This window comes from Stegostoma tigrinum, chromosome 5, assembly GCF_030684315.1.
Source record: "Stegostoma tigrinum isolate sSteTig4 chromosome 5, sSteTig4.hap1, whole genome shotgun sequence".
NCBI lineage: Eukaryota > Metazoa > Chordata > Chondrichthyes > Orectolobiformes > Stegostomatidae > Stegostoma > Stegostoma tigrinum.
Window position 1 is genome coordinate 67,661,955 of NC_081358.1, and position 18,661 is coordinate 67,680,615.

General features: G+C 39.0%; 1 protein-coding gene across 4 annotated transcripts in view; it reads right to left on the reverse strand.

Annotated features, from left to right (window-relative positions):
- LOC125451881 (regulator of G-protein signaling 20-like) overlaps positions 1 to 15,762 on the reverse strand; it is a 227,178-nt gene extending 211,416 nt beyond the window's left edge. Inside the window, exon 1 of one of the 4 annotated variants that reach the window (XM_059646346.1) lies at positions 15,513 to 15,756. In XM_059646346.1, the coding sequence (XP_059502329.1) occupies positions 15,513 to 15,629 (117 nt within the window). In that variant the 5' untranslated portion in view covers positions 15,630 to 15,756. Of the gene's footprint in view, positions 1 to 8,123; positions 8,141 to 15,512 lie in introns of those variants that run through there. The other 3 variants (XM_048529596.2, XM_059646349.1, XM_059646350.1) reach the window with 3 other exon arrangements.
- Positions 15,763 to 18,661: the final 2,899 nt, after the last annotated feature.

The following is an 18,661-nucleotide window of genomic DNA, read 5'->3' on the forward strand; positions in this document are numbered from 1 at the left end:
ACAAGAATAAACAGCTACTGACGCTTTGTGTATTATTTTCAAAGGTTGGAACAATAGAAGCAGCCTCGATGGGTGTGGCCAGTTTTCACAGACTGGGATTTCTAGGTTTTTAAAAGTTTTTTTATGTTTAGTTTGAAACAGTTGTTATTTGGGGTTTGGAGACATGGAAATTATTTTTCCCTCTTTCAATTAAATCCAAAAGCTAGGAGTTCTCTTCCTCAGCTGTTAGATTGCATCTAAGATAAAACCTATTTTTCTCAATTTGCATTTTTGCCAAAGCATGTTTTATGGGATGCTACTTTGTGGAATGGTTAATAAGTAATAGTTACTGTGTCTATTTGCTGTTAAGTTTTCTAATAGAGTTAACTGAATTCCTCTTTCTTTGGTTCTATTTTAACTATAGCATCAAAATAAATTGTGTTTTTACTTTGTGTCAAGTAGTTTGACCAGTCATATTGGATCTGGAACATGGCACTTTACCTTTAGCTTAAAACATAGAAAACGTTAAGTTTTATGCCATCTTCTAAAAATATTTTGAGGAGGTCTGGTGTAGTTCATCTCATTATGAAACCCATTTCTTCAATGACTGAAAACATCGATTTATCATGCAATGTGGTATTCGATGCGAAATCTCTTTCGAAGTTCCAGAATTTTAATAATTTTTATAAACTGCACGTTTATTTAATGTTCAAATGATAACTGATTCATGTCTTTAATACTGCTGTTCATCATAATCCAATAAACAATTCAAGAAGAACAGAATAACAAAGAATTTATTGCATCAATCAATTATTATTGTAACAATAATTTCAGTGGCTGCCGGGAATTACTAACTAAAGGATAAACAGTATAGCACCATAAACATACACATTGCCAAAGCTCTTCCAGATTGCAAGGCTATTTCTTGCAAAAGATTAAGACTTGACAGTTTCAGTATGTTCATTCAACAGCACTTACTATGTGTTATAACAAACTGATTCCAATTTTGATTACCTTTTTAAGTCATTGAGTTGTACAGCACAGAAACAGACCATTCTATTCAACTGATCTCCAGCAACAAGACAATCTGACCTAGTCCATTTGCAGCATTTGGCCGATATTTCTTTAAACCTTTCCTATTCATATATCCATCCAGACATTTTTTAAATGTTGTAATAGTAACTGTCTCCAATACTTCCTCTGGCCAGCTCATTCCATTCATGCACCACCCTCTGTGTGAACATATTGCCCCTCTATCCTTTTTAAATCTTTCCCCTCTCAACTAAAAACCTATGCCCTCTAGTTTGGACTCCCCTACCCTAGGAAAAAGATCTTGGTTGTTCAACCTATCCATGTTCCTCTTGATTTTATGAATGTCTAAAAGGTCACCCAGCCTCTAACATTTCAATGACAAGAGGGAAAATAATTAAAATGTCACCAATTAATATATTGACATTTTTCTAAATGAAATATGTAATGAGAGGAAATTTCACTAATTTGTTAGGTTGAATATTCTTCTGAAAGATATTAAAATAAATGAAAAAAAGGTAGAAAATGGCCCTTAAGTTGTAGTGAGTGTAGTATAATATTTTTTGCACCAATTGATCTGCTTGTGGTATTTTGTGTCAAATTCTCCTGCTCAGATCCAATGTCACTGGAGCTATAGACAGATCAATGTTTGCATAAAAGTCTATTTGATTATATTGAAACTGCAATAAATTATTGATTCAGCACTGAAAAATATACAAGGGAGTGCATGTTGTGTAAATCCAGCCTATAGCATACCAAATAAGAATGGGGAGAGGAATAAAACTGCTCAGGCAGAAACAGAATGGAAGTAACTGTGATGTAGCTTAATTATACCTCACATTTCAGCTACATGTTGAAACTGAAAAGGTCTTGTCCCCAGAATGGAAAATTTCAAGGCCTAAAAGCCAGCATGCCCTGGCCTGCTATCACAATTTGACAGAATGAAATTCAGGTCTGTCGACTGCTAGAGGAGAGATTTAAGATGGAATATTTTATGACAGAGTCTAAGACTGGCATTGACCATGTTAGTGGTTACAACTTCTGCAGTTGTTGCCTGAATTAAATGTTGAATTTTAAGGGACCGGGTGAGAAAAAGATTCTCATTCCCATAACAACCTACTAAGGTTGATGATCAAGGCCATATTTGAAGGCACCCAGACAGCCCAATATTCACAACTGACTTTCAGGCTCATTAGAACCTGTGCTTATCACCCAAATCCTACCACTGCACCCCAATTGCTCAGAGCAGGCAAAAACTGGTCTTGTGTTTCAGCGATGGCTTTTGTCTTATACAAGAGTAGTCTTCTTTCCCAGGGAATGCAGCAAAGTCTCCTGTCAGACCAAGGGCCTGGATTAATGTGGCAGTACAGGTCAGGACTACTGGGGTACACAAAAGAACCTGCATCCAGCGCAGGTAGAAGATGAACAATCTCCTGTGCTCCATAAGTGCAGGTGTCACTGTACACTTGGTGACACTCAAAGGGACATTTCTCAGTAGAATTGTGCCTGTGCAGAGGGATGTCAAACTGGATGATTTGCATTCAAGCCTCAGCACCACATGTATTATGTGTACTGATTGGTTGACAGCTATATCATGCTGTTAATGCTACACCATTGCACAATAGTACCACAGCCACTTACATTTTAGGCTGTGGTCAGAACTTGGTGTGGCTATGTACACTCATAAAATGAGTGCATTTCTGCACTTAAATGTTGAACCTCAGGTTGTACTTGTTACTATCATTGCAATGCTGCAGCGAGGTCATTATGCGCTCAGAGACATGCACCCAACTGATGGGCTGGGCCAAACTGTATCTCTGGGCTCTTCACTCACTATCATAGTGCTCACTCACTCTCAGCCAATCTGGATGCTCACAACAACTCTGCTTTGCATTAATTGCATTGCCTTGTGCATTTTCTCCCCTCAGTCAGGGCTACCAGATCATGTTGTGTCTGTCTTACAATGCAGTTAGTGCAGACACAAAGAATGGAATTTCATCATGCTTATTGGCAGGCTTCAGTCAAGTCAAGGGGTATAACCTTTGCTGGGAGTCCCAGTGCTATAAGTCATGGGCAGCATCTGATACAGGTCCATCAACATCTGTCAGCCACTTGGATTTGTCACATTTACGTTGTTCTGCACATTAGGGATGAGGAGACAAATATCAGGGAATTCGCCAGTGGTCTTGACACATTCTGCACTGGTGGGGCTGTTCTGCTAGACCGAGAGAGCCAGATATCGCACAAGATGAAAGTGAGTGGCATAGCTATTAGTTTCCATACAGGCATCTCAAAAAAGTGGGTTACCTGACAGAGGGCATGCAGGGTAAGTGGTGTCAGGGTTAGAGTGGGCAAATGGAACTGAAGAAAAATGTTGCAGCCAGTAGTGAGAGTGGTAGAGTTTGATCCTTGGTGAGACATGGGTATAGTAATAAAGGTAGAGTGAGTGTGAGGTATCAGAAAGTCAATGGTGGTACAGATGCTGATAGAGTGGAGAAAGTCATTGACCTTCTGCCTGAACTTTGCCTTCAGATGGCTGAGACTGTTCTAATTCCGGTGGCAATCTTGATGAAGAATAGCATGGTTTGTGTCATTGACCTCCAGTCCTTGGCCTAGTGGAAGAGGAAGTTCTGCCATCAAGCTGTACTGGCTAATTCCAAGATATCCTGGTAAGGTTTCAGAAACAGTGCAAAGTAAGATGGGTCTGTAATTGGATATGATGGATAGAATAGGAGTAGAGTAGTTTGTTGAAGAAGCAAGTTTGGTACAATATGGAGAGAGACCTTGTAGCAATAAAACAGCTGTAAAACTTGATTCAACTTGCTTAAAGTAAAGAAACATAAGGTTCAATCTTAAGAACTCTGAGGAATATTTATAAAAGGGAAAGACGTAACATAGTAAGTATTTTTCCAGTCAAAGGTGAATCTAGGGAATTAATGGTGGAAAATACGGAGGTGACATATGAATTTAGCAAGTACTTTGCAATGATTTTCACTGTACAATATGCAAATACCCCATAAACAGTTGTAAATTAGAAAATAGAAAGGAGGAAACAATTCAGGAAAATTATAATCACCAGGAAAATGGCACTGAGCAAATTGCTGGAGCTTTGATCTGACAAATAGAAATACATAATATAATCAAGCAGAGTCAGCATGGCTTTATGAAGGGGAAATCATGCTTGACAATTGTATTAAAATTCTATGATTAGTTTACAAGGAGCATAGATAAAGAGGAAGCGTTGACTGTATTACGTGTTAGGCTATTTAATAGGACCCCATTGTGTTGGAAGCGGTATATTGATATGGATAGAGGATTGACAGAGAGTTGCAATAAAGGGACATTTTCTGAATGGGAGCCTGTAATTAGTGGTGTATCACAGGAAACCAGTGCTGGGGCCACAATTATTTGCAATGTATATCAATGACTTAGATGAGGGAAGTGAATCTGTATAGTTTAGTTTGTACATGACAAAAATAGCTGGGAAGGTAGGTGGTGAGGATGACACAAGGAGTCTGCAGAGGTATATAGCCAGATTAAATGAATGGGGAAAAGAGTTGGTAGATTGATAATGTGGAAAAATATGATGTTATGCACTTTGGCAGGAAGAATAGAGAAGTTGAATGTTATTTAAGTGGAGAAAGACTGCAGAAAGATTTAGCAGTTGATGAGCAGACCCATCCCCCTATAACCCACTCACCATGGGCAATTTAGCATGGCTGATCCACCTAGCCTGCATATCTTTGGACTGTGGGAGGAAACTGGAGCACCTGGAGGAAACCCATGCAACATGGGGAGAATGTGCTAACTTCCATGCAGACAGTTACCTGAAGCTGGAATTGAACCTGGGTCCCTGGTGCTGTGAGGCTGCAGTGCTAACCACTGAGCCACATGCCACCCCTTTATTTCAAAGGGAATGGAGTATAACAATAGGTGTGTTTTGCTCGAATTATACAAGTCACTAATCAGACCACTACTGAAATACTGTGAATAGTTTTATTCTCGTTATTGAAAGAAAGGTATGTTGGCATTGGAGGTAGTCCAGAGAAGGCTCACTCACATAACATCCCTGATCTTTAAGTTTCTGCCCCAGCTAATGCCTCGGTCCAAAGATGTGCAGGTTAGATAGATTGACCGTTTTAAATTGTCCGTAGTAACTAGGCATATGCAGGCTAGGTGGATTAGTGATGGTAAATGTGGGTTTATGAGGATAGGGTGGAATGTTCTTCAGACGGCTGATGTGGACTTATGGATTAAGTGGCCTATTTACACACTATAAGATTCTATGATTGTAATAAAGGCAAGTGTCTCATAAGCCTTCTTTACCTCTTTATCTACCTTAAAGGACTGATAGACATCAACACCAAGACCCCTCTGATCCTCAGTGTTTTCTGTGTATCATGTATTACCCTGCTTTGTCTATGCTGCCCAAGTGCATCATCTCACACTTATCCTGATTGAATTCCACTTGACATCAGCCTATCTAACCAGTCTGTCAGTATCCTTGTAATCTATGCCTGTCAGCCTCACTACTCAGCGCTCCACAAATTTTTGTGTCATGTGCAAAATCAATTATGTATACCACATACAGCAAAGGTTCCAACAATGATCCCCTGTGGAACCCTACTGGGCACAGGCTTTGAATCATAATAACACCCTTTGCTTCCTGCCACTCAGACTATTCTGGATCTAATTAGCCAAATTTCCTTGGATCCCAAGGGTTCTTGTCTTTGCTTTCAGTCTCCCATGCAGGATTATATCAAAAGCCTTGCTGACATTCAAGTAGATTGCAGGAACATAAACTACACTACATAGAACAGAGACTTCACTGCCCTCATCCACAGACCTCATCAGTTCCTCAAACGTTTCGGTCAAGTTGATCAGACATGACCTCCCCTTAATAAAATGATGCTGACTGTTCTTTATTAATCCCTATCTCTCCAAGTACAGACTAATTCTGAAGCTTGGAATTGCTTCCAATAGACTCACCAGCACTCAATTTGTACTGAGTAGCCTATAGTTTTCTGGCTTATTGCTTTCTTCCTTTTTGAATAACAGTACCACATTGGATATTCTCAAGTCCCTTGACACCTCTCCTCAGCTTTCTTTAAAGCAGACTTGAATAGACCCTCATTAAGCAAGGGTGTGAAAGGTTATTAGCTGGAGCCAGGTATCTGGATTTGATCACCGTCAGGAGAATTATGATCTAATTAGTAGAGCAAGAATGACGAACTGAATGGCCTACTCCTGCTTTTAACATGTATGTTTGTACATCATATGATAAATTTAAGAAAATACACTTGTGTATACCAAAAATGCAGATTGGAATGCAGGACAAATGGGCAATTCCAAACAAAAGTTTGGATGAGGGCAGTGAAGTCTCTGTTCTATGTAGTGTAGTTTATGTTCCTGCAATCTACTTGAACGTGATGGACTTCAGTAAGGCATTTGATAAGGTTCCCCATGGTAGGCTCATTCAGAAGGTCAGGAGGAATGGGATACAGGGGAACTTAGCTGCTTGGATACAGAATTGGCTGGCCAACAGAAGACAGCGAGTGGTAGTAGAAGGAAAATATTCTGCCTGGAAGTCAGTGGTGAGTGGGGTTCCACAGGGCTCTGTCCTTGGGCCTCTACTGTTTGTAATTTTTATTAATGACTTGGATGAGGGGATTGAAGGATGGGTCAGCAAGTTTGCAGACGACACAAAGGTCGGAGGTGTCGTTGACAGTGTAGAGGGCTGTTGTAGGCTGCAGCGGGACATTGACAGGATGCAGAGATGGGCTGAAAGGTGGCAGATGGAGTTCAACCTGGATAAATGCGAGGTGATGCATTTTGGAAGGTCGAATTTGAAAGCTGAGTACAGGATTAAGGATAGGATTCTTGGCAGCGTGGAGGAACAGAGGGATCTTGGTGTGCAGATACATAGATCCCTTAAAATGGCCACCCAAGTGGACAGGGTTGTTAAGAAAGCATATGGTGTTTTGGCTTTCATTAACAGGGGGATTGAGTTTAAGAGTCGTGAGATCTTGTTGCAGCTCTATAAAACTTTGGTTAGACCGCACTTGGAATACTGCGTCCAGTTCTGGGCGCCCTATTATAGGAAAGATGTGGATGCTTTGGAGAGGGTTCAGAGGAGGTTTACCAGGATGCTGCCTGGACTGGAGGGCTTATCTTATGAAGAGAGGTTGACTGAGCTCGGTCTCTTTTCATTGGAGAAAAGGAGGAGGAGAGGGGACCTAATTGAGGTATACAAGATAATGAGTGGCATAGATAGAGTTGATAGCCAGAGACTATTTCCCAGGGCAGAAATGGCTAGCACGAGGGGTCACAGTTTTAAGCTGGTTGGTGGAAAGTATAGAGGGGATGTCAGAGGCAGGTTCTTTACGCAGAGAGTTGTGAGAGTATGGAATGCGTTGCCAGCAGCAGTTGTGGAAGCAAGGTCATTGGGGTCATTTAAGAGACTGCTGGACATGTATATGGTCACAGAAATTTGAGGGTGCATACATGAGGATCAATGGTCGGCACAACATTGTGGGCTGAAGGGCTTGTTCTGTGCTGTACTGTTCTATGTTCTATGTTCTATGTTCTATGTTCTAAAAGTGCACAGAAAAATCACACACTCTGGCCAAGTACTGAACTTCAATGGTAATCATACTAATACACACAAATGAAGTTGTGCGTGAACATTATTTAAATGGGCAACAACACACCGCTGTGGCACAGAATTATGCCGAGAAGAAGGTAATACCCCTTCCAGGTATTCAAAGACAATGGATATCCAAAATACTGGGTCAGCAGATGTCTATTACACAAACAACACCAGGAAGATACTACATGTCCCGACACACTCATCATGCTACCTTACATCAGGAACACCTCGGAACTAACCACAAGACTCCTACGACCAGAGGGAGCCAGAGTAGCACACAAAGCCACACCAACCTTATGACAACTGCTCACCCAAACCAAAGATCCCCGACCCACTAGGGACAGGATCAATGTCATATACAAGGTTCCCTGCAGAGACTGTGAAAAACACTACATTGGACAAACAGGGAATTAACAACAAGGACACACAAACACCGATTGGTACAAAAGACACGACCAATACTCACTCGTCTCTAACCACATGGATAAGAAGAACCACCAATTTGATTGGGACAACACCAAGACCCTGGGACAAACAAAGCAGAGACAAACATGTGAGTTCCCTGAAGCCTGGTACTCCAGGAAGAAAGCCATCAACAAACACATAGAACTCAACACATAGAAGGAAAACCGGAAGTGAGGTAATCCAGCTCAATGGACTCCAGAGTTTAAAATCCAGGCAGGAAAACACAACAGCGCTTCATCAGAAGCCGCACTGATGATGTTACCCAGCAGGGCAACAAAATGTCTGTGGAACAAGAAACCAGCTCGGCGAGCCAACCATTCACAACATGTACAACCAGAGCTACAAATCTACTCCAAAACCTTAAAGAATGCCCTTAATGGAAGAAAATTATGTATGTTGTGAAACACTGTCAAGTTGGACTGTTTGACGTAAGATTTTATATTTTTGATTATGAAAATAACTTTATCTGGAAATTGAACCATAAAATCAATTTAGAGAGCTAATGCAGATTGAGTGTTATTTGCACCCAAATTGTCAATTATAGTGAAATTTTGGATTGCTAGTCAATTATCATTATAAGCCCAATACCTTAAACTACTGTATTACTGAACTTTCTGCTGCGCAAATTTAACTTGATTTTAATTTATTGTTTGATCCTCGCTAGTTAAATTACTCTTATGTTAGACAATATTCATATCTTCGGTGTTTGCTAAGGAGATGATTATCAAATGATTGTAACAAACTGCAATTCTTCTCATGTTTGTATTTATCATTCAAGTTGAGCTTTTCACAATGTGCAACTTATAAGAACTTGCATTGGCAAGTTAGTTGTATTACTAGGTCACATTGAAATTAAAGGACAAATAATTTAATTTATTTATCTTTGAGTCACTGAGCCAGCAGAGATAATCCTTAAGAAGAAAGTTTAGGCAGGTTAGGGTTGTATCTTCTGGAAGTTAGAAGAGAAAGCAGCATCGTGGTTGAAACGTACAAAATCCTCATAAGTCTTAAACAGGATAGATCAAAGGAGGATAATAAGCACTTGTGCATTGCTTACTAGGAAATTCTGTACAAATCCACAATAGATTTTTGGAATGAGCCACTTTTCAAGTTCAAGACCACTACAATTTTCAAAGCCAGTTGGATTAGATGATCCCATGAGTCTTGGGGTACGCTTGTCATATGCAGCAGACAACCTTCTAGCACACCTTGAGGCTTATTCTGCATTGATTGTTAGTTGGAGGAGCTGTAGTAACCCATGTAGACTTTACTTCTGGTCAATGCTTCTCATGTGGTCCTTGTTTGCATCTTATACATCTGCAGGCTTGTCTGTATCCTGTGCTTGCTATTTCTGCACCAAATCCTCCTAAGGAGGCTCATCTTCAACTGCAATATGGCCAGAAGAAAGACAATGTACTTCTGTACCATTGTACTGTTAGTTTCAGGAGAACTCTGAATACAGTTTCCTGGTGCATGTTGTCATCATTGTCTTTGAGCTTTACCCTCTAAACTTGCTACATGTTGCCCTTCCCAAGCCTAAGATCTATTATTTTTCCTTCTTTGGCTTCGTCCCCAGCCAGAATGAGCAACATGGACAGGCATCTGTATGGTGCCACAGACAGCTCATTGTGCACAAGAGTTAGGTGCATGGAAATGGTTTGCATTGGCCATGTACTTAAAGTCTGTCAGTGAAGCGTTGCATCACAATAATTAGTTTCCTATTAGGGAGCTTAGAACAGAAACATTTTAAGCTGATCTAGTCTAACCATGACTTACCACCAACAATTCTCCTTCCCTCACCTCACTTGTGACCCTTGACCCCATTCTCTGTCCCAGCCAGCATTACTGAGTTTGCACTTCTTGATATGGCTGACTTCTGACACCTGGGCATGTTATCTACTTTTTTCCACCTGTTTGGCTGTATCTGGACCACAGACATCATGAATTGATAGTCAGCCCATGTTGTACTATGGCATCATGACTATCTCGGATCTTGTTGAATTGCCATGCTTTTGAGTTCTGAATGATGTGGTACTAGGGAATGGATCTAAGCTGAAAATGGTTCTCCATCCACAGGACTCCTAATTCAGGCAGCCAAAAGATATCATGTCCTCCAGCGATTCAAAAATCTTCTCCCATATTGGGTGTTGCAGTTTCAATACAGTTTTGGCTTGAGACTGACCCTCAGCCCTGCTTTCTTCGAGGACATGTGCATCCACACCTTTTATGACCACCGAACACAAAACAATACAGTGCCCATCCATCACCGTATAACTCTTGAAATAACTCTTGAAATCAGTCACCTCTCTATGACTACCACCATTCCTTCTGCCACCAATCCTATACAATTTGGCACCCAGTCCTATAGTATAATATTGCAATTAGAAATGATACCCAGTCCTACAGTATAATAATGCACTTAGAAATAACATCCAGTCCTACAGTATAATAATACAGTTAGAAATAGTGTGGCCAATAATAGAACATTCTTACCATTCAAATAGAATAACTGTGATTAATGAAAATTGGCTGGCGATAAATTAAGATTCCCAGCCGAAATCTACTTACTATTTTACAAAATTGTTGCCAAGAAGACATATTACAACGTTTAGCAAGAAATACACAGGAATTATGCTGGCAATCATACAACATAATGGAGGCCAGAAGAAGGCAGAATGTTCCTCTTTGCAAAACTGATTTATTTTTCTTTTGAGCGATGTTCTCTTAAAGAAGAACTGCATTTATTGGTAACCAGGAGTGGAAATATATGGACAATAATAGCTAAGAACAAATTAAATATTCAATTTTGATGAACTGCATAAGATTTTCAGAAACAAATTATTTAGTCATAATATAATTTGAAAGAACATAGCTGAGTATGGTGCTTAAAGATCAAAAGTAAACTATCATTATGAGACATTACCGAAGAAAAATCTACTTTGATCAAAGAATCAAATATCTCAGGCTGAATACTTTTCTTGGAGCTCAAGCTGCATTTCCTTTATTTATAATGTTCTGAGACAATAAAAGTAGTTGGAAATATGCAGTGATTAAATGTAACACGCATATATGATAAGAGCAGTTCTACATTTTTTCTATAAACTGATGCTCTGTATGGTTGATGGTAACTTTCAATCGGAATGCAAACTTGAAAAAAACAAAAATAGCAAGACTATGGGGGAAAATGACAGTTAATATGTTAAACTCACAACTTGTGGGGAAGTTTTGAGCCAGAAAATTCCAAAACAAACAAAAAGGAAGTGAGAAAGATAATGGGAACTGCAGGTGCTGGAGAATCTGAGATAACAAAGTGTGGAGCTGGAAGAACACAGCAGACCAAGCAGCATCTTAGGAGCACAAAAGCTGATCTTACAGGCCTAGGCCCTTCATCAGTAAAGGAAGTGAGTGATATAACATTCAGGAATTGTATGTTAACTCTGGAGGTAAAGGGAAAACTAAAAGATTCAATGTAATTGAATCATTGACAAGTAATAAAGAATTTGAGAGAGAAAAGTTGGAGCAACAAAGGTTAGGGTATGTTGGTAAAATAAGAGTACTTTTTACAAAGACCCAATGTATGAAGAACAAATTGTTAAGATAGCTTAGTGGTCTAAGGCATTAGATTCAAAAGTTTCATGTCTTGCCTTGCTGAAGCCTGGTGAATTCTGGCACTTTCCTAAGAGTACAAGTTCAAATCACATCCTTGACTTTCACCTTGTAAAAGGGCTCTTGTAGTGCATTGGTAGCTGGAAGGCCTGGATTCAAGTCCTTCCTATTCCTGAGGTGTGTCATAAAATGTCTAAAACAAGTTGACTAAAAGTATCTGGAAAGAACAAATTAGATGACTTGGATACACAATTTCAACTTAAATAGCACAACACTGTAATGGTTACTGAGATATGGTTAGGGCTACATGCCATACATACCAGGTTATAACATTTGCAGGAAGGATAGGACGAAGATAAAAGATGAAGAAATGATCTTGACAGTTAATGATGAAATTACTTCACTGGTAAGAAAGGGCATAACAAGAGGTAAACAGACAGCAGAGAGTTGATGAGTTAAATTAAGAAATAGAAAAGGAGTTAAGATTTTCATTAACATTATGTATAAGTACCCTAAGCAGTGAACTGGCAGAATGCATAAATGCAAAGAAGAGTGCATAAATACAGTCTTCTTTTAAAGGGGGAATTTAACTTCTGTGTTGATTGGGATAAACTGATGAGCTCATTTGAAAAAAGTTTCACTGATTAGAGCAGTGAAAGCATAATGAATTGAGGCTGGCTTAGGTAGCTGCCGGGTTTCTAGGATAGGGGTGGAATGAGGCAATGCCAAAGTTGAAGAAGGAAATGGTGTGCTGGTTAACCCCAAGCCAAAAAGAGTCTATACTGAATTACTGGAGGAGTGAATCAGAATCCTGCTCCTTCTGATAACAAAGAATAAAATTTTGAACATGCTTTGTAGCCACTTCTGTGTTGCTTTTGATACTACTAATTAGGCCAGTGAAGACTCCCTACAATACAACCCAAACTCTGGGTCCTCAATGTAGATGACACCTTCATGATTATCAAATGCACAAGACTAGAAGAAACCCACCGACACATAAACAACTTCCTCACAGAAATAAAATTCACCAAAGAAGAAGAGAATAATAACTGACTATCCTTCCTAGACATAATGGTAGAGCATAAGAACAACTGAGAACTCCAGACTAGTGCATACAGAAAGACGACACATATGGACCAGATATTTAATTACACCAGCAATTCCTCCAATGCCCAAAAATGGACCTGCGTCAGGATGTTATTCAAATGAGCTACAACACACCGCAGCAACCCAGAATCATGCAAAGCAGTGCAGGGGCACTTATATGAAGCTTTAAAAGCACAATCTACCCTTACCTTCACTACAGACCACAACAAGAAGATACAACATGGCCGGACACACTTGTCACCCTACAGTACATCAGAAACATATCAGCAATGACCACAAGATTACTCAGGCCCCTAGATATCACAGTAGCGCACAAATCAACGAACACCCTGCGACAGCTGTTGATGAACATAAAGGATCCCATACCCACAACCAATAAAACTAACGTAATATACCAAATACCATGCAAGAACTATGAGAAATATTACATAGGCCAAACAGGAAGAAAATTGGCAGTAAGAATACATGAATACTAACTAGCCACCAAGAGACAAGACCAATTCTCACTGGTCTCAATACACATGGACAAAGAAGGTCACGAGTTCGACTGAGACTACACATTTGTTATAGCACAAGCCAAGTCGAGACATGCCATGGAATTCATGGAGACCTGGCATTCCAACCCGAACTCCATCAACAAACACATTGAACTGGGCCCAATATGCAAACCACAGGAAAACAAAACTGGAAGTGATGCCAACTACCCCAGCAAATCGAAGCGTATAACTAACAAGCGGGATAGAACACCAACATTTCACTGGAGGCACACTGATGATGTTACCTAGTAGGGTGACGAAATATCTGCAATCAAACACACCGGTTTGGCAAGCAAGTCTACAACCTCATCTTCAACCAGAACTACCAATCTTCTCAAAAAAATAACTTTTAAGAGACTAAGTTGCAGAGAAATACATTAGATTTCAAATTTACTTCTTGAAGAGTGTAGTGGTGTGACGGATCTGAAGCAGAATGGTTGAAATACTCAGAATAAAAGTGAGGCAGGACGTATACAAAGGCACTGTAAGTTGCACCCCAACCCAGCGACACCAACTATGCTAATACAAAGATGAAGATGAAAATTTATCAGTGAGATTTTGAAGTTGCTCTCAAACAACTGTCAAATATAATTTAAAAGAAGAACAATAATGTTACAAAACAATAGAAAGTAATATGGTATTATTATTGTATAACAATATCATTTGACATGTAATTATATGAAGGAAAGCTGTGATAAAATAAATTTGCAAAATATTTTAGTCACAGAGAGGTAGTTAATCAGTGGTAGAGCAACTATAATGTAAATGAAAATGTCAAAGGATTACTTCAATCACATAGTACAAAAAACAAAATGTACCAAAGGAAGGAATTCCAATGGGCCAATTATCTTAATCTATGATGCTCTTACATTAAAAGCAAAATTAGTGCATATCACCGCAGGAGTGAATAAAAAAACTACTCAACATAATGTGTACCAAATAATGGATTGTATCTAAGCATGAAACTTATGCTGCATGTGAGCAATAAAAATGAACTTTTTCGGTAGGATGCTCCAAAGCTTTTGCGCTTAATTTGCTACACGGTTCATGATAATTTTTGGCTTACGGTCAAGAACTCACTGAAATTGCTGATGGATTTCTCATGAACCTTTTAAATTGCAACATAAATTATGTGCCGTTTGTTTATCAAATTCGGAAGCACAGAAATTGAATGGTGTATGAAAATCTAATAACTTTGTAAATGCTCCTTGATTCCTTGCATGAGCATCTGCCTTGCTGCCAATTCTTTAGGATCATCAAATGCCAAATCTTGTAAATAAACTTCAAATTTACAGCCTTCAACATAACAAAAATGTTGGTTTTGTAAGGGCTGTTAGCAGACATTTTCCTATCTTTGAATTTCATAGTACTGTCAATATTGTATTATTTCACGTTCATGGAAAGTCAACTTATTTGGATGCAGACAGGATCAATGAACAATTTCCAATACTAAGACTATGTTATCAGCTGCATAATATTCCATCTGGTGATTGTATGTAACAAGCATAGTTCTGCTGCTGTATATAAACACTAGCGATATTATCTGAAGTTTTAACCCCATCTATATTTCCAAATTCTATCGCTGTTGTGATGTACATTCATTAGGTTCATTAATGTCAAGTGTGACCCAAAGTAAAAGCTTCATTTTACTGTTACTTCCTCAAATGTGTAATTTTCAAGATCAACCACAAGAAGGTTTGAATAAATGAACAGTTCTATTTCCTAAGTCACTTAGGATCAGGAAGAATGCTCAGAGTAGAACTAAACCCAGATAAACATTGTTAGATTTTTCTATCCACATTACACCACTACTTTAGTTGTGTATTTTTACTAACGCAATTTTGAAAGAAAAGTTTAACACTAAATAGCCACCAGACCAATAACATCTCATCTACTAGGCCACAATTTATTACAGCTCACTATGTTTTCCTTTTTCTGGTAAATTACGCATATATTAGTCACAAAGAAGTCTGCAAATGCAAATGTAAAATATTGCATGGATTGTTAATTTTACTGGGTTGAAATAAAATAGACTACATAACTATGTCAAAAAAAACTTTATCATGTACAAATCACTTAAATGTTATTGACTGAAAGCATCTCACTGCTGGATTATTTAAGTGGCCGTACTCAACACTTACCTTAAGTTGCCATAGCCCTTCATTTCTTTGCTCACGTTCGATTTGGATAATTTCTGTTGCTTGGCAACCTTCAGCATAGTGATGAGCTCTGACTCGAATGAAGAATCTTTTCCACATTGAGGAAAGTTAAAAGTATTCCTGGTCTCCAGATAAGATTTTGATTGATAAGAAGACACTTTGTTTATGCTATACTTTGACATTAATGTTCATTTATAGATAGCCATTTGTATATTCTTTACTCTGAGAGAAAGTTCATATCTGTCAAAGCTGAATCTACACAAACCATTTATAATTGAAGTGGCAAAATAGGATTATCTACCATCAATGAAATTGTGCTTATCCAATGCACATTAGAATTGTACTCCAAGATTACAAATTATTTCCTATTTCGTGCAGCTCTTTAGTTGGAGATAAATAAAATAATAAACTATAATCCACCATCTGAATCTATATATTTGAGCTTTCGTAGACTGTCTTCATTTTTAGTCACAGTTCTAGACAGTAAAATGATGTAGTTGTAATCTGCTTATCCATGGCTGTACTCCATTTCTGCACTGTAATACCTTGTGTTAGTATTAGTACATTCTAAAGAACAGATGGTCTCATCTAAGTGATAATCCTTTGAGTAGAATTGAAGGTATTCAGCTTACTGCACATGGCATGTTTCTTCTAAATTTAACATACCAGCTAAAATTAACTTCTATTAATATCATTTCGCATAGCAAAGGGATAATAACTTTTTCAGGCAAACAAAGGAGGACTGTACGTCATTTGATTTTAAAAAGATCCACATTTCTTAATTTTCTTTAATCTTTTGTAGAATGTGGATGATGCTAGTTGTTAATTCCTAATTGCTGTTGAGAAGTCATTAGCTAGCTTCTTCTTGAAACTCTTTTAGCCCATTTGATTCTATATATACTCACAGTTCTGTTAGGGAGGGAGTTCCAGATTTTGACCTAGCGACAGTGCAAGAATGTGATATAGTTCCAAGTTAGGATGGTGATGCTCCCATCTGCTAGCCCTGTCCTTTTTTGGTGGTAGAGATTATAGGTATCAAAAATGATGTTGAAGGAGCCTAGGTGCATATTATGTGATAAACACTATAATCAGTCCGCATCAGTGGTGGAGTGAATGTTAAAGGTTGTGGGTGGGGCAATCAAGTGAGCTGCTTTGCCCAGGATATGTCAAACGTCTTCTACATGGTTGAAGTTGAATGTCTTCCAAGCAAGTGGAGTGTACTCCATCACATACCTAATTTGTGCCCTGTAGATGATAGACAGGCTTTGAGAAGTCAGGCCGTGAGTTACTCCGTGGGACTATTAACCTCTAACCGCGGTCATAGCCAACATTTTTAGAAGGCAGCTTCAGTTGAGTCTCTGGTCAATGGTATCTCTGGAATGATCGTAACTGTGTACTCAACAAGGTTAATACCACTGAATGTCAAAAAGAGTTGGCTAGTGCAGATATTTCAGGGGAGCTCAGTGCTATTATGGGAAATCTTAGATACTCCTGGTGGCCTGGTGACCATTGTGCAGAAGGTGCCTTCAGCTGGAAGAACTCAAACTCCTGGCTTTAGAACTTGAGCAGCAGCTGTCAATGGTATTGTGCATTCATGAGACTGAGTTTTGTAGACAATCTGTTTCAGGATGTGGTCAACCTGCAACTTAAGGAAATGCAGACAGGGAGGGAGGGAGTAACTACCAGAAAGAATAGGACCAGGCAGTTTTGAGGGAATCTCCAAATGCATCTTTCCTACAAACTTTTACTTTAATATTGGAGACCATGGTAAAGAGAGAAAGCATAAAGGAAGCTCAGTGCAGAAAAGTGCTCCAGTTAAACTGTATTGCTGCAAAGCCTATTGGTGCTGCATAGTTGGGGCTCAGGGATAGTTTCAAGAGCAGTAGGATAGATCCAAAAAGAATTGTGGTAACACTGAAGGTCAGTAGCTTGCAGTCAAAATGCTGTTTGTCTGAAGTGAAGTTTGAAATTGAACCACTGTGCTCAACAGCTGTGATGGTAGATGAATAGTCAGTGGGGACTTACGCATTTAGGCATATTAGGCACAACAAGCATTGGAGAGTGAGTTAAAGCTCCTTATTCTTTTCTTTGTGTTTCACAGGCTATCAGACATGTATGCTATCTAGCTATTAAAAGCTATGTATCCATGGAAAGCTGCCTCTTTTGTCTCCCTGTTGCTGTGCTATCTGCAGCAAGCAAGACTTGTCATAAAAAGGCTTATTGTGATTCAAGGGTTTTGGTCATGTAACAACTGCATCTTGACACAATAAAAGTGCTTTTAGCACTTCCTGAAAAATAACTAGATCTGATAGGAATCGACATTTTGAAAGGTCCCAGATATTTAGCCAACTTGTAGTTCCAGAGGACAAGTGGTTTGTGACAACCATTTTAAAAGGCCACCAGTTATGTTCGTCTTATAAAATAAAATGTAGCTTTAAACATATTATAATATTCTCACCACTGCTTGAATATAACAGATAACTGACTGTCAATAGCAGGTAAATTGGCAAGGTGCCGTACCAGGTGATTGATAAACAAGACAAGAGCCCATGGTGTTAGGGGCAAGATACTGTCATAGATAGAAGATAAGTTGACTGGCAGCAGGGGCAGAGTGAGGGATAAAGGGGTCTTTCCCAAGATGGCAGCCAGTGCCTTGTAGACGACCCAAAGATTGTCAGATGTACAGGTAGTGTTGAGAAAACAGGGATGCTAAAGAGGGACATGAAAATGCTTGGAGACCGAGGTAATAACTTGCAGATGGAATATAGGGTGGGCAAATGTGAGGCTATGCACTTTGATAGAAAGAGTAGAAACATAGACTATTTTCGAAATGGACAAAAACTTCAGAAATCTGAAGCAGAAAAGAGCTTGGGACACTTCATTCGGGATTCTTTTAAGGTTAACAGGCAGATTTAATTGTCAGTTGTGACAGAACCAGCAAGTTGTACCACCTGATTGAGGTGACTAGAGTAGCATTTACATACTTTTCAGTTAATCTATTTACATAATTTGTTCTAAAATTCCATATGTTCCTGATTCATGTTTCTTAATATGTGTGCTTTTCTTCATCCCCCAGTTCCCCATCCACAGAACACTTCACCCAATAACAGTAAGAATACATCACTCATGGC